This window comes from Miscanthus floridulus, chromosome 10, assembly GCF_019320115.1.
Source record: "Miscanthus floridulus cultivar M001 chromosome 10, ASM1932011v1, whole genome shotgun sequence".
Classification (NCBI taxonomy): domain Eukaryota; kingdom Viridiplantae; phylum Streptophyta; class Magnoliopsida; order Poales; family Poaceae; genus Miscanthus; species Miscanthus floridulus.
The window spans coordinates 44,588,172-44,603,387 of record NC_089589.1 but is presented as its reverse complement, the minus strand read 5'-3'; the positions used below and the strand labels follow the sequence as shown (position 1 = coordinate 44,603,387).

General features: G+C 43.6%; 1 protein-coding gene and 1 long non-coding RNA gene across 3 annotated transcripts; one reads left to right on the top strand and one right to left on the bottom strand.

Moving 5' to 3' along the window:
* The first annotated feature begins 2,105 nt into the window (after positions 1-2,105).
* On the top strand, positions 2,106-2,918 carry LOC136486552 (uncharacterized). The gene is made up of 3 exons (XR_010766868.1): positions 2,106-2,425; positions 2,510-2,635; positions 2,729-2,918. It is a non-coding gene; the product is annotated as an uncharacterized lncRNA (long non-coding RNA).
* Positions 2,919-3,033: 115 nt separating this feature from the next.
* On the bottom strand, positions 3,034-11,604 carry LOC136486551 (uncharacterized). 2 transcript variants are annotated; one of them, XR_010766867.1, is made up of 4 exons: positions 11,197-11,604; positions 9,665-9,922; positions 3,822-3,899; positions 3,034-3,723 (listed from the first exon to the last, which is right to left on the bottom strand). XR_010766867.1 is itself a non-coding variant. In XM_066483467.1 (4 exons), exons 1-4 carry the CDS (start codon positions 6,205-6,207, stop codon positions 3,640-3,642), a joined length of 594 nt encoding a protein of 197 aa, XP_066339564.1. In that variant the 5' UTR covers positions 6,208-6,246; the 3' UTR covers positions 3,034-3,639. The 2 variants fall into 2 exon arrangements, 1 of the variants encoding a protein (XP_066339564.1); XM_066483467.1 differs by lacking the exons at positions 9,665-9,922; positions 11,197-11,604 and adding exons at positions 5,687-5,758; positions 5,848-6,246.
* Positions 11,605-15,216: the final 3,612 nt, after the last annotated feature.

Below are 15,216 nucleotides of genomic sequence, written 5' to 3'. Positions count from 1 at the left end.
ACTAGAACAACAACTTCTTCTTGGCTTTAGGTTTAGATGTGTCGTCGTTTTCATGTGACTCATTGTTAGGCTCTTTGCGAACTGGACCCTTAACTTCATTTGAGCCTTGTCCTTCATCTTCGGTGCCAGAAGACTCTTCCGACACTTCAGGGGTCAGTAAATCTTCATCACTACTATCACCATAAGGATCATTGTCGATCCTTTTAGGTTTCTTGATGATCTTGTCAACGGTCGAAGGATCTAAATTTTTCTCCCTAGGAACGGCAAGAGGGTTTATATTTACCACTGTGCGAGAAGGATTCACCTGCCCTTTAGGTGGTGGGTTAATTGAATTGTTGTGATTCCTCATTGTGTACCTTGAATTCGATGAGGTTGTATCCCTAGCTCCATGCTCATGTAATGCCATACGGTTTCGATAGTACTCCCAGTACTCCTCGTTAGACATACCAGGGGGCTTGGGCATGGTTGAATTTGTGGTTGAAAGCAACAGATATAAGGATGAAAGGTGAGTTAGCAATTAAAGGAGGGAGGTAAATATAGAAAGAGCTATCCTCTGCTTGGTCTATGCCTTTGCATGGGCTCCAGAGATGCCCTACCTTTGCTTGGTCCTTTGCCGCTGCATGGGCTCCAGAGATGGCGTGATCAAGGCTTGGTCCTGTACCGACGTGAGCGCGGCTTGGTCCTGAGCCGCTACATGGGCATGAGAATGGGCACGCTGGTCCTGTGCAGTTGCATGTTCCTGTACAAGCAACGCGGGTGCGAACAAGACCACCAAGTTTTGGTGTCTATAAATAGCAAAGAATACTGAATGGCTGCATGTATAGCTTAGAGAAGAATATATATTCGTGGGTGGAGCGTATTCATTTGTCAAAAGCAGAAAAGAGGGGCAACATGGCAGGAAGAAGCGAGGGTGACAAAGGAAAAAAAGTAGAGCCTTACAGGGAGGAGGAGGTTGATTATGACGTGAAGAATTCACGTGCAAGGAAGCTCATGGAAAAAGCCATGAAAATCGTCAAGAAAGCAAGTAAGTCCAAAAATAACTATAGGAAATGCATGGGTGACCTACAAAAGATAACTTCCTTGGATGGGCCTAAATACAAGGATGATGCACACACAGATGGAAAGGTGAGTTGATTAGCAATCCGAATAGTTTAATCTAAAATTTTATCACAAAGGGAGTAAATTTGTATCATACTTGCAGGATTTGAAATGACAAATGAAGATGAAGAAATTACCAAATGGAGATGAAATGAAGACAATGAGTCAGCAAATTGTTAGTCTCCAGGGAAGATGCTTATGGAGTTAGTCGGTGTGTGCAAACACATGTTTGAGAATTTGTCTGGATAATGTAGGCATTTGTGTTTGAAATAATAGATATTTTTGTACTATAATGTGAGTTACGTGTTTGAAGGTGTGTACATGTGTCATGTGAGTAATAAAATACTGACACACACAAAATCTGATTTTAAAATTTCTAGATTTTTGTTGTTTTGATTATGGATTGATCAATGGAAAAGCAATAAAATTAGCCAGATGCAGATGTGTTTATTGTATAAAGAATACATGGTTGGAAACAAACATCAGACAAGGATTGTTCATGTCTCGGCAGATGGATTATGTGAAATTGTATATGGAAATATTGTAATGAAAAATGTGAGGACCCACATTTATATGGTTCGCTTCAAGTAGTAACGAGTGAATAGATCACATGTAACGAGTCAAACTCGTCTTAATACAGCATGCCCATTATTGCAGACGTCTTTAATTTACATGGAAATTAATAGCACCATGAATAAGAAAAATGCCTCCAGGGAAGCTCGGATAACTCTTTGCTAAGCAGTTTTACCCTTTGGCAATTAAGTTAACTACCACTCCTGTATAGAGAATGTTAAGGCAATTTAGGTCTTCTTTATTTAAAATAATTAGGGAAAATAACTCTTGGGAAATAACCGGAAATGTTTTGTCACTAGTGAACCAAGCCATGCAAACTCTTGGGAATAAAGCACATGCAATGGATCTACCTAAAAAAATTATTTATGGTACTTTGAATACAAATTTATCCACCTTTATAGCCCGCCTTGGTCCTGTGCCGGTGTGACCATGGCTTGGTCCTATGCCAATGCATGATATCAAGACATGGCATGCACGAGAATGAGCACGCGGACACGGTCTTGCGCCCCTGCATGGGCCTGTGGAAGCAGCGCGAGTGCGAACAAGATGTTACAGAGTGCTTATAAGAAGGCATGAACAAGACCAAATGGTTGCAAGTACGCATCCATATCACATTACTTCATTGCTACTTCCTGGTTAGTCATTCATACACAGACAACACGATATGGAGGGAATAAGAAAGGAATCTTGTAAGGAAGAAATTGCGGACAAAATGCAAAATGGAATGGGCATCGGCAAGGGAAAGGATGGAAAGGTAATAGCTTGCATGAATCCATTTTGTTTTGTTTTGATTGTGAGTTTTGTGATGAGTATACTAACAAAGTTTCAAATCATAAAGAAAAAAGATGTATTCAACTAGCGGTACTGGCATGGAATACAAATTTATGAGGACCTATGCCTGGTAGACGGCGAGTTACCACCACTCTTGGCACGGAATGGATCAACCAAGGGTCAGATAACCAAGGTGAGTGGTGATCCTCGAGGCTTTAGTTAGTTAAAGGGAATATTATATAGAGGTCGTGAGAGGTAACAGTAGGTGCTTATTAAAATCATGCAGGATGAGGTAGAGGAGGAAGGGGAAGATGCAACAAGTAAGAATCGGAAGAATAGATAAAATAGACAAAACAATTTGACCAATAAGTGCATTGATGTACTGAAAGGTAAATGTTGTGGCCGCCGACGCCATCCGCCAATCGCCCGGTCAATATCATCGTCATCGCCTCGTGGGGGTGCCAAATCCAGTTGTGAAGTGCCAGAAATAGGCATGGTAAAAAAGAATATTTGCATTCAAGGACCACAGATGGTTGCGGACCACACAATTTTTAAGGGTGAAATACTCATGCATGTAATTAATTATAAGTGTTAGATAAATACTCATGCATGTAATTGATTATAAGATGGAAAGGCGTGTTGTTTACTTGAACAATACACAATTGTATGCATGTAATTACTGTTCATATTGTGAGTAACTTTCAAACTAGGTCAGCCTCATCAACATTTTCATCATCAACATATTCATCATCGTCATCGGAATTTCTATGTTTTTCTATGTAAGAACGGTCTTCCAACTGCCTCCTCCTTTCCATCGGCCTTTCCTCCTGCATGTTTCTATCATTTCCATGATCAGACAAGTTTTTCTTGTTATTTGCTCCTGCAGGTCTGCCCCTCTTTTTATTCTTTTTCGCTTCAAGGCGGTCTTTATTCTTTTCCAATGTTGGGCATGTCACTGAGTTATGTGTTGAATAGAGGTGACAAACGCTGCATCTTCTGTTTCCCTTCTTCTCTCCTTGTGCTCCAAGAGTGACTTTATTCTTTTCTGATGATGTCTTGCAACGTCCCTTTGTCTTTGCTTGAGGTGGTCGATCCATTGAAATCCCCGTCTCCTGTGTTACACCGACCTGTCCATGTTTTTATCATAAAAATTTGCTCAACCATAATATAATATTAGTTCTTTAGTGACTGCCCAGATTATCTCACATTGTCTGCTCCTATAGTGTTCTGGACACTGGACTCCCTATTCTCTCTCCCATCCCATCTTCCTTTTCCAACTCCCTGCAGTTCAATAATCATTTACTCATTGTCAGTTAAAATTTGACACATACAATTATTATATGCACTCCAATTCCAAGTTTCATCCAATTTGAATTTACCTCTGCTGATACTCTTTCAACATGATCATGACATATGTCAATTACTGTGCCAAGTGCATTATTTGTTTGCCTGCTCCCCTGTAATCAATAGAATAGCATACTGAAAACCATGGAAATAACAGGATACTCACAATACAAAAAAACTGAAACACACTAATATGAGGAACAAATTAAAAAAAGACATTTTAAATAACCGACAATCTCTAGATGACATTTTGAATAACTTTACTCTCTTCCAAAGGATGCAAAGTACTAGTTCGGTCTTGGTGTCTGCGGTTCACCAAGCCAGTGAAAATCCTAGAGACTGACAGCATCCATATATCTATGGCACCATATAATCAGCTTATTTACTTTGCAGTCTTTTACGGAACAAACAAGACCCTATCCAAGCAGGTCCTTCAAAAAAATCAAATGGAGACAGAGGTGATGGCCTCTGCAGTATGCAATAAGCCTATTGTACGGAGACGCAAGGTATAGGACACATCATGGTTCTATTAACTGAACTGAGATTCAGCAAAAAAGAACTGAAATGGTTCACACTTGTACAAACAAAAGCACAACCAACACACGCAGCAACGACAGAAGAGTTAGCTGTACAAACCTTGAAATGGAATAACCAAGCACTAACTGCATCTGTATCTGTCACCTCTAAAAAAAAGACTGCATATTATTATTGGGAGTGACTACCCATCACTCGGTTGATAGTTGATACAGTTATCATCCACTTTTTGAGCCAATCATAATTAAACACGTCATCGGTATGATATATATATATATATATATATATATATATATATATATATATATATATATATATATATATATATATATATATATATAACGTCACAGAAACAATTATTGAAAAATATGATAAAATCAACCAGATTTTCTATGCTGTAAAGACAGATACTGCTGCTAAACAATGATTGAAAAGCAATACTGTAAAGACAGATACTGCTGCTAAACACCAAAAGTTTAGAACCAGCACACACGTAGACCACTGACAAAAAATCATTGAACCGATTACTGAAAAAAATCATGCAAGCAATAAAATAAATATTGATAGAATTAAAAATTTTAATAATTTATGGCTATCGAGCACCAATTTCTGAACCAGAGAATTGCAGTGTAATTGAAAGCTTGGGTATATGCAGGCTACTGAATCTGAATAACTTTGCAGTCAGAGATGGTTCCTTTCTTTTTCAGTCAAAAGGCACCAGAAACATAGTAGCCAACAGATACTGTGCTGGAAAATGATTTTTGAAGTACAACTGAACTGTCTATATTGCTATTATGGATTCTTGTTCACTGACAGAAAAGGGAAGAGCGCTCTGGCTGCAAGAAGCCTAGAACTGAAACTTTTAGCATTACTCGTGGTACATATAACCTGAACTGAAGTTATCTGCTGAAGACAATGACGGAGCATAGTAACACAAGGAAACACTTGAAGTGGGTCAGCAAAAAAGAAATGAAACGGTTCACACTTGTACAAACGAAAGCACAACCAACACACGCAGCAACAACAGAGGAGTTCGTGTGTGAAGAAATGGAGCATGTTTGAGTTCTGGGCAAGTCAGCATTGGCATTTCTTCAGACATGGTGCTAAACGAAAAAAAACACCCCAACTGAAAACTGACTGAGCAGCAGCTATCTACAGTTCTAAAAAACCAAACAATTAACAAGAATAAATAGAATAGCATACTGAATAACTGAAATAATAGGATATTACTCACAACAAAATAAATTTTCAAAACTGATCGGACTCTGAAACTTGAAACAATAATTCACATGTAATGGTACTGCAAAACATATTATCTAGCCAAACAATGCCACCTTGTTGGATGGCCCAAATAAAAATCAATTACCTGTGTACCCTCTTCGTGCCCCCGCACATCATGCTGACCCCCCCTCTCCCTATCATCTTGCCTAAATGTTTCCTGTGTTTCACCAACATTACCACAATTTTCATAAAAAACTTTATAACTTGGAACCATTACCATACACTCTCAATTCACCATTCAAATACCTGTCCAGTTGTATTCCTTCCTGTCGCATTTGAATTTGGCCCAATATCATGTGGGACGTCTTTTATTTCGTTGAACAGGTTATCCATTACTTCAATTGCTCTTTGGAACGCAGCATTCGACATGGTACCTGCTTGCACAACTTTTGTGCTCTTGGTCAGTAGCAACTTTGTTCTATAGCTTGTTGTGTTGCCATCGGCTCCTGTCAAAAGCTTGTCTTCCCTGCTAAATGCCAATTCATTTCTTGCAAACTTGGTGTATCGCTTAAAAATGTACTTCACAGGTATTTTATCAACTTGAATGTGAATGAAGGTCCGCAGCAAATGCACGCAAAATAGGCCTACATGGTACGATTTCAACATCCTTATGACTTAGCAGAGTACACCAGTACGAGATTAAGAGATCAAAAACTAATGTTCAAATATTTATGATGCCTGTGTGTTCCCATTCTCTACACTCGCAACTGAAATCACCCTTCTCTTTGTCTGCCCTTACTTTGAATTTGTGTTGCCCCCATGTTATCTTCGCAGTCTTGTTTGTGTGACATACTAGGTAGCAATTCCTTCCGCTTCAGTGTTGTCCTCAATCTTATATGCAGTGCAGTCTACTACTTTCTTCTCAAAGTCTTTAAACACATTTCTAGTGTAAATTCTTCCCATTTGTATCTCGAATTCACATTTGCTCTTCGTAAGCGTCTTGCTCTGCATCAGAAAACAACACACCTACATTATAGATTTCACTAAAACCAATAATGCATTCTTATATTATGGGTTCAAAATTTGTTTACCGTTCCCTGGTAAGTCTCTGCAGATTCCTTCATCTTCCTTGTATGCACAAAATTCAGCACTTGCTTTGCAAACCGGTGCAATGCTGTTTTCTTTCCCACAAAACATTTTTTCATTATAAAATTAGTGCTTTCGCTGCGCTGTGTAGAAGCCATTCTTCCACAATATTCACCTTTGAAATACGCGGGGATATACCTGCTGCGTTGATCATAAAGGCTCTAAAGTGCACTATTTTTTTCTAGATTAAATTCTGTTATTAGTTCCTTCCATGCCAACTCGAACTCTCCTGGTGTTAGTGGATGGTTTAGCACAGAATTAAATTTTTCCTTGAAGTCTTCTTTCTCATACATGCTATACAATTCATTCAGGTTGGCTGATAGCTTGTTGACTACATGCCACCTGCATATTTTGTGAGTTATCCCTGGAAACTCCTTCTTGATTGCTGCTTCCATTGCTGAATCTTGGTCTGCAAGTTTTGTTTCACATGCTTTCATTTAAATCATGAAAATTGACAGTATATCACAAAACCACATTACACTTGTTTATTCCAAGCAACTAAATTTATCATATAAATAAACTTATGCAAAATATAAAAAATTGGATACCTGTCAGAATGCATCTTGTTCGGTTTTTTCCCATGCATTTTTAAATGCTCTGAAAACCCACTCGAATGTTTCCGTTGTTTCATCTCCGAGTAGTGCACATCCAAAAACAGTGTTATGGAGGTGATGGTCAGAGCCAACAAACATAGCCAGTGGTTTATCATAAACATTTGTTTTATAGGTTGTATCAAATGACATTGCATCTCCAAAATCTACATATTCCCCTTGCATGCTGGCATGACTCCAAAATATGCTGTGTATACATCCATTCAAGTCAACCTTTGCCTCCCAGCGGAATTGGGGGTTTTCTAACTCACAGTCTTTGAAGAATTCTAGCAGCTTGTTGACGTCATTTGCATGCTCCGCCCTCATATTAGCCGTCTTTCTGCAGGTTAGTCATACATAAGCTCATCACATATCGATAAGAATTGAAAAATATATTATGTTTTGCCACTCACCGGTTTTCCAAATCTTGATCTGTCATCGCTATATTCTCCTCACCTCCATGCATATCTCTTAATATGTTTCTAATGCTATGGTTAGGGACATCATTTGATTGTAAGTCATCAACATATTCTAGAAGCAAAGGATTCTTGTACTTGTGCGCCCTCATCTGTTTTGTTTCTGTAGGTTTTGGGAGCAACACGTGGTTATGGTTCAGTCTGACATCTGTAATCTCTGCAAATTCTTCACTATTTTCTTTGTCACATCTAAACTTTAGCTTGATGAATGCCAGGCATGATGTCTTCTTTGTTGTCTTGCCCCTGACGCGTTTTGCCTCGTTCCCCTTGTAGTATTTACCTATTCCATAATTATTGCACCTTAAGTACCTAGTATAATCTGTTTTGTTAGCCTTCTTTGGCTGGAAACCTGCCCTCTCAGCATATGTACAGTAGAATTTATGTGCTTCATCCTCTGTTTTGAAGCACATACCCACTTTAGGAATCAAAGCTTGGTCCAAGTTTTCTTTCTGTTCAAAAAAATAATTCTCATAACCATTTCAGAATTATATGTTTACCATTTACACTACTGAAACAAATAGACTGTTTTTAAGATCTACTCAACTCAAATTACCGGCAAGGCCAATATTACACTTACATGGCTGTATTTATGCTCTTCGTCTGGTGTCACAATCACTGATGGGTCAACAGTTTCAGGCGGTGAGAACAAAGTTATGCTACGTCCTTCTTGACCTGAATGAGAATAAAGCTTAAAATGTATGAAGCTGTGCAAACCTTTAAATGGAATAACCAAGCACTAACTGCATCTGTATCTGTCACCTCTAAAAAAAAGACTGCATATTATTATTGGGAGTGACTACCCATCACTCGGTTGATAGTTGATACAGTTATCATCCACTTTTTGAGCCAATCATAATTAAACACGTCATCAGTAGGATATATGTATATAAAACGGCACAGAAACAATGATTGAAAAATATGATAAAATCAACCAGATTTTCTATGCAGTGCAATAAAAAACTGATTGACAAGTAACAAAATAATCAAACCAGATTCTCCCTCTCTGCCCAAACGCAACTACTCACAGGAAAAGTCACGTGCCCTCTGTTCACATCCAACCACTCCGATTCCTTTTGGCAAGCTAACTGAAACTTATCATCTTGGAGGCCAAGAAAAAAAAAGAATAAAAGGAAGATAGAGCCAAAGATAAGAAAAGAAGTGCTATTTGCTGATCAGAAATGGACATTCTAAAAGCAATAATGTAAAGACAGATACTGCTGCTAAACACCAAAAGTTTAGATCCAGCACACACGTAGACCACTGACAAAAAATAATTGAACCGATTACTGAAAAAAATCATGCAAGCAATAAAATAAATATTGATAGAATTAAAAATTTTAATAATTTATGGCTATCGAGCACCAATTTCTGAACCAGAGAATTGCAGTGTAATTGAAAGCTTGGGTATATGCAGGCTACTGAATCTGAATAACTTTGCAGTCAGAGATGGTTCCTTTCTTTTTCAGTCAAAAGGCACCAGAAACATAGTAGCCAACAGATACTGTGCTGGAAAATGATTTTTGAAGTACAACTGAACTGTCTATATTGCTATTATGGATTCTTGTTCACTGACAGAAAAGGGAAGAGCGCTCTGGCTGCAAGAAGCCTAGAACAGAAACTTTTAGCATTACTCGTGGTACATATAACCTGAACTGAAGTTATCTGCTGAAGACAATGACGGAGCATAGTAACAGAAGGAAACACTTGAAGTGGGTCCCAGATTAGCCTACTTTGGAAAAAAAAAGTGTAACATTCAACTGCGAAGAAGGATTGGACAGCAATGAAAGTTACTGCAGACTGAAATACAGAGCAAAATAGTGGAGAGAAAAATTCAGAGGGAGCACAACTGAAGACTGAAAATATTCAGACTGAAAATTGAAACAATAAAATACTGAAATCTGAAACACTAACCCTCGGTTTGGCAGCATGCTTGCGGTGTGCGGTTTCCTTCGGTGCTTCTTTCACTTGAACCATTCCCCTGGATTCCTTGATAGACAAAGTTGCAGCATGGAGTGTCAACCTGTTGCATCCCTATATTGCATCTTGTCACCTCTTCAACAGCGACACCCTCTTCGTTCATCTCTGCAACACATCTATTCTTTCCTACTTCATCAAATTGCAGCCTTCTCGTTGCCATCCTTATTCACTGATCAACAAATGTTTAGGGCCCTTCAAGACAATTGTACATATTTATCATCATTACTCAATGTCAAACATTTTGGAAACAAAAACTCTCGAAGCCTACACCTCTCCTTTCCTTGTCTCAATCTCTTATATTTTTCTTTCCTTATGCAATTCATTATTTTTTTTGCCTATTGATGCATGCAGATTCATAAATTTCTTTCATAATAATCGGATTGTTTCTATAAATCTAATTTTCCATCTCTCTTTCCCATGTTGCTTTCTTTGCTCCTACCTCCAGCTTCAATTGGGTTGATTGGGATCAGTTGTCATTTCAGACATGGCACGTGTATGCACAGAGCAGAAACTAATCTCCACAAATTAGTCAACAATCAGTCCCATTGAATGAACTGGTTCAACAATCTATAAGAGTGCATCCATAAATTGGGGACCCAATCAACAGGAAAAGAATTGATAAGAGCCTGTCCCATTCACTGAACATGTAGTTCATTTTTCATACCACAATCTAATCCCCAAAACAAATTTATGATCATGTAGGTTATTATGGACCAGAAATTGTACAGGATGCACTCCTATTGAATGAGCCGGTTCATTCAATCCTATTGAATTGATGGACGCTTTTTGCGACAGTGACATTCAGAAAAACCAAACTGGACTTGCAATCACTTTCAAAGCTTGCCCATACATGTTGAACAGAGAAGAACCAAGGACTAAGGTTTCCAGCAGTGATTTACCCTACCCCAAAAGTAAATATAAAGTGTCAATAACAATCAACTGTGATTACCCTCCCCTGACTTTACTACCCTGGAAGTGCCCCTCACCTAAGATTTATCAGTATGACTCCATGGTGGCATTTAGTATCGGAAAGGTGCTTTCTTTCCCTTAAGCAACTTAATGGTATGACAGCGACTGACAAAAAATATCAGGACAAAAGTTTGACCTCATAGCTGATCCAAGGAAACTGGTGAATCAATCCGTATATATAGAGTGACAAATTTAGTCACTGGAAATCAATCAAAAGCACATCAAGTTGCAAGATTTGAATGAATGAGAAGCGAAATCCTCAGGTCAACTGCTACAGCCAAGATTCTACAGTGCAATATTAGGCCCCAAAGCAAAGGTAGCACAGATTATTCATGCATCCAATGAATCTCGCACAAATCAAGAACGTATATGCTACTACATAGTGATAACATACAGGATCGTGTAAGGCAAAAAGGAAACCAGGATGGAGAGATGAAGCAAATGAACGCAGCAGCAGGGCAGCTACAGGATAAACAGAGAGAAGGTCATGGTCTGACCTCGCTGTCCGATGGTGAGGGCACCGGGCGCTGGCCAACGGGGGGTGCCGGCCGCCGGGCGCGCGCAGGGCCGGAGGGGACGGCAGCGGTGGCGGCGTCGGGCTTCCGGGGCGGTGGCGGCATCGGGCTTCCGCGGCGGCTCGGGAGGCCAGCAGGGTCGCGGGTATGGCGCGCGTCAGGCCGGCGTGGGCGCGCTAGGCTGGGAGAGGGCACGGCGAGCGCACGGCGAGGGCTCCCGCTCGTTCGTCAGGCTAGGGCGGCCGCAACCGCACGGCGAGCGCTGCTGCGACCGCAAGGCGAGCGCACTGTGGTCTCGGTCGTTTAACCGGGAAATTGACTTCCTGCTCGGAGTAGCAACCGCACGGTGGTGTTTTTTCGGAAGAAGATGCGTGCGGCCGAATCCAATTTTTTTTTGGAAGAAGTACACTGGGTACCAAATAACTCAATAATACTCCCTCCGTACTGGTATTAGAAGTTGTTCTGGGAAGATAGCCACGCGTAGCAAAGGAAGTCGCCGGGGGTGCGCGGGCGTGAGTTTGGACTGCTTTGCCCTTGTCGCTTCGACTGGCGTGCATCATTAAGTCGTTGCCTCGCTAACACTCCAGCACGTTCAGCTTCCGCCGCCTCGCCTCGCCTCCCACTCCCAGCGTTGAGGTCTAACCCAGCGTTGCCTTCTTCAGCTTCCGGTACAGGCACGTTTAGATCGAAGGTAGCAAGTGAGCTGGCCATTTGTGCGGGTGTTTTGTTTGTGCTTGTTAATTTGCAGCCGGCCGGGCGTATAAATACGAACGGGAACCCAATCATCGTCGCAGCCGAGCGTCCAGCGAAAACAAGGAAAATTTGGCGTGGCAAAACGTCCAGCGAGCGCGCAGCTAGGCGTCCAGTGCGCGTTCAACGAAACGCAAAAAATGAAGCGCGCCATCGACGGAAAAACGGAAAAAGACGCGCCCAGGCACCAGCGTGCACGTCCCGCACAGTGCCATGCAAACACATGCAAAACAAAAACAAGCAAAAAATACGACGCGGTAGGGGATCGAACCTGCACCGCGATGGTCCCCGCGCCCACCACGCTGGCCTAGCCAGTCCGCCATTGGTTTGATTCTCATATGAAACATACCGCAATTGCATTTAATAGGGGTAGACAGGGAAAACTTACCCCTAATTAATGACTCATTGGTATGCACAATCATGTCCTAAACGACTTCTAATACCAGTACGGAGGGAGTATATATATATATATATATGTGTGTGTGTGTGTGTGTGTGTGTGTGTGTGTGTGTGTGTGTGTGTGTGTGTCTGTGTGTGTGTGTGTGTGTGTGAATTTCAACACTTGACCAACTGCTTTGTATAGCTTCTGACATACTCACCTTTAAGTACTTTATCGTCTGTGTGATCTCCTGTCTCAGCAAATTCCGCGTACTCCTTCCATCCCGAAATAAGTGTTGCTGTGGTATCCGTACTAAGTTTGACTAGGTTTGTTGAAAATATTAGCGACATTTGTATCTTTAAAGAAGTTTATTTTGAAGACAGATTCAATGGTCTATCAAATGATACTAATTATACATTATAAATATTGTCGGGTACCACGAGAAGGGGTCCCCTAAGCAACAATCGAAAAAATCGCTTAGACCCCGTCAAAGTCAAAGCCAAGGGACAACTGTTGGCCAAACCTCGGCCATGTCCGACGACCTATCGAATCTCCGCCTCGCTAGAGGCCTCGCACGGAAGGCCTCGGACGGGGAACCGATTTTCCACCTTGCTCGAACGGCCTCGGCCGGGGAACCGATTCTCCGTCTCGCCCGAGGCCCCGCGAATACAGCCTCGGACGAGATGCCGATTCTCCGCCTCGCTCAAGGCCGGCTCGGCAAGACAACCCCACCGCCCCCGCCTCGACCAACTTCTCGGACAAGATGTCACATCCGCACGACACGTACGACCGCTCCCGCGATATCAGCCGAACGATGGCTCGACACAGCGGCGTGGCCAACTGGACGCTAGTCACATCAAAGCCATGCCGTCCAGGACAGGACAGGGCGGGGGTTACCAGCCACTATGCTCGGTGTTGTGCCCACGACTGGCGCCCATCCTGCACTGTGCTACCTAACCCCTGCTCCAGAAACAACGCGGCGTGCAGAGTCAAGTCTAGGTTACTATAGCCTCGGAATTAGTGTACAGAACCAATTGCTCCCTCCACGCCTCGGCAGTCTACTTCAGGGTCTCGGCAACCTCGGGAATCGCGTCTGCCAAGCCCCCTGCGACGGCTTGGCCTCAGTACCAACTGAGCCTCGGCTCTTCACGCAGTCAACGCACAGCAACCAGCACGTCGCTCGTCAGGCCCTGCGTCAAGCCATCACTGGAGCTCCCACGTCGCATAGGTTCGGATGTGACCAGCGCGTTGCTCCAGCACTTCAAGGGTAGGACCACTCCATCAACCATGCCGCCATAGTAACAAGCTACAGGGCTCGGACATGCCGCCTCTGTTCGCACGACGCCGCGTAGCTAATACATGTATCACCCCTGTCCCCCCTTCAACTATAAAAGGGAGGGATTTGGGCCGTTTCTAGGGACGGAAAAAGGCTCACGGGTTCACGAGGTAGACGAACACACACTCGACATTCTATAACACGCACGCTTCTCCGCCGCCTGAGACCAAGATCTCAAGCAATCCACGCCGCTCCACGCAGAGACCTAGGACTAGCTCCCTCTCTCGCCCTGCTTGTAACCCCTACTACGAGTATTTCGGTGCAAGGAATACAAGATTGATCTCTCAAACCGGACGTAGGGCACTCATTGCCTGAACTAGTATAAACCTTGTGTCTCTTTGCATCACCATCCGGGATTAGGGGCACGCAGTACGTTTTTACTAGTTGGTTGAGGGCCCGTCGGTCCAAAACACCGACAGTTGGCGCGCCAGGTAGGGGGACTGTGTGTCAGCTTCACCTCCCTAACAAGTTCCGGATGACAGATCCCGTACGACCACTGCGTCTTGGCACGGTGATCTGGTTCGGGAGCCTAGAGTTCATGTCTCTAGGATGTGAGTACGATATGGTACTTCTCACACCCCGAGCCCCACCGACCGATGACGACGTCACGCACCCGTGGCCCAGGCGCAGGCGGCGCCCGAGCGGTCGCTCTCGTCGCGCTCGCCAGGCACGATGCGAGCGGGGCCACCCCAACACCATGTGAACTCAGGGTGACACGCCGCCCTCCACTAGTATCCCACGCCCAACTGTTGGCACAAGGTCCCTGGTTGGGGACCTGTCTAGCCTGAGCCTGGACGAGGGAAAGACGCTGGTGGCGCACGACGATGCCCCATCATCAAGCTCTGCCCCGCCACGTCCTGAGGAGTCGACTTCGGCGGAGCAAAGCTCGGCGATGGCACCATCCCCGTACCCCTTTGGGTTGAGAAATGCCGCCACCACCTATGCTTCCGCCTACGCTTCTGCTCACGCAGAGCCCTTAGGATGCCACCAACGCTTCGCCCTCGACTTTGGCAACACAACTTCGACTCACGCCCACGCTAACTCCTTGGAGGAGGACAAAGCGTGGGTCGGAGCGGACTTCTCTGGACTTCGCGACCCTAAAGCCATGCACCGCTTCTTGGCCACAAGCGACTACTGCTTCGGCCACTCTGACTCTGATGACGAAGGCACTTACGATCCCACTCGTGAGTGCTTCCACGTCGGACTCAGGATGCCGAGCACGGGCGATGAGGATGAGGGGGCAGGCAACCGTACCCCACTTTGCCAGGGAGCGGGCGATGCCACACCCTCACGCGTTGTCCCAGCAGCAGCGTGGAATGAGAGCCTCGCCTTCGGACAACTTCGACGCCTGGACCTGGAGCAGCTCCATGAGCTTCAGGCCAAGGTTGAGCAAGACCGACTCCTTCTGCAGCAGCTCCGAGACACTCTCGAGCAGGAGCAGCAGGGTCGCGGTGATGGCGGAGGAGCCCGGCAGAGGGCCCGCGATGTCCACCACCGCATTAACGATGATGAAAGGGGTGAGCAACCCCCAATCTTC

Coding starts and splice junctions, on each gene's coding strand:
- LOC136486551 (XM_066483467.1), bottom strand. CDS start 6,207: ATGTTGAAATCGTACCATGTAGGCCTATTTTGCGTGCATTTGCTGCGG. Junction 5,759..5,847: donor GAAGGAATACAACTGGACAG/GTATTTGAATGG, acceptor GGTGAAACACAG/GAAACATTTAGGCAAGATGA. Junction 3,900..5,686: donor GGCACGAAGAGGGTACACAG/GTAATTGATTTT, acceptor TATTGATTACAG/GGGAGCAGGCAAACAAATAA.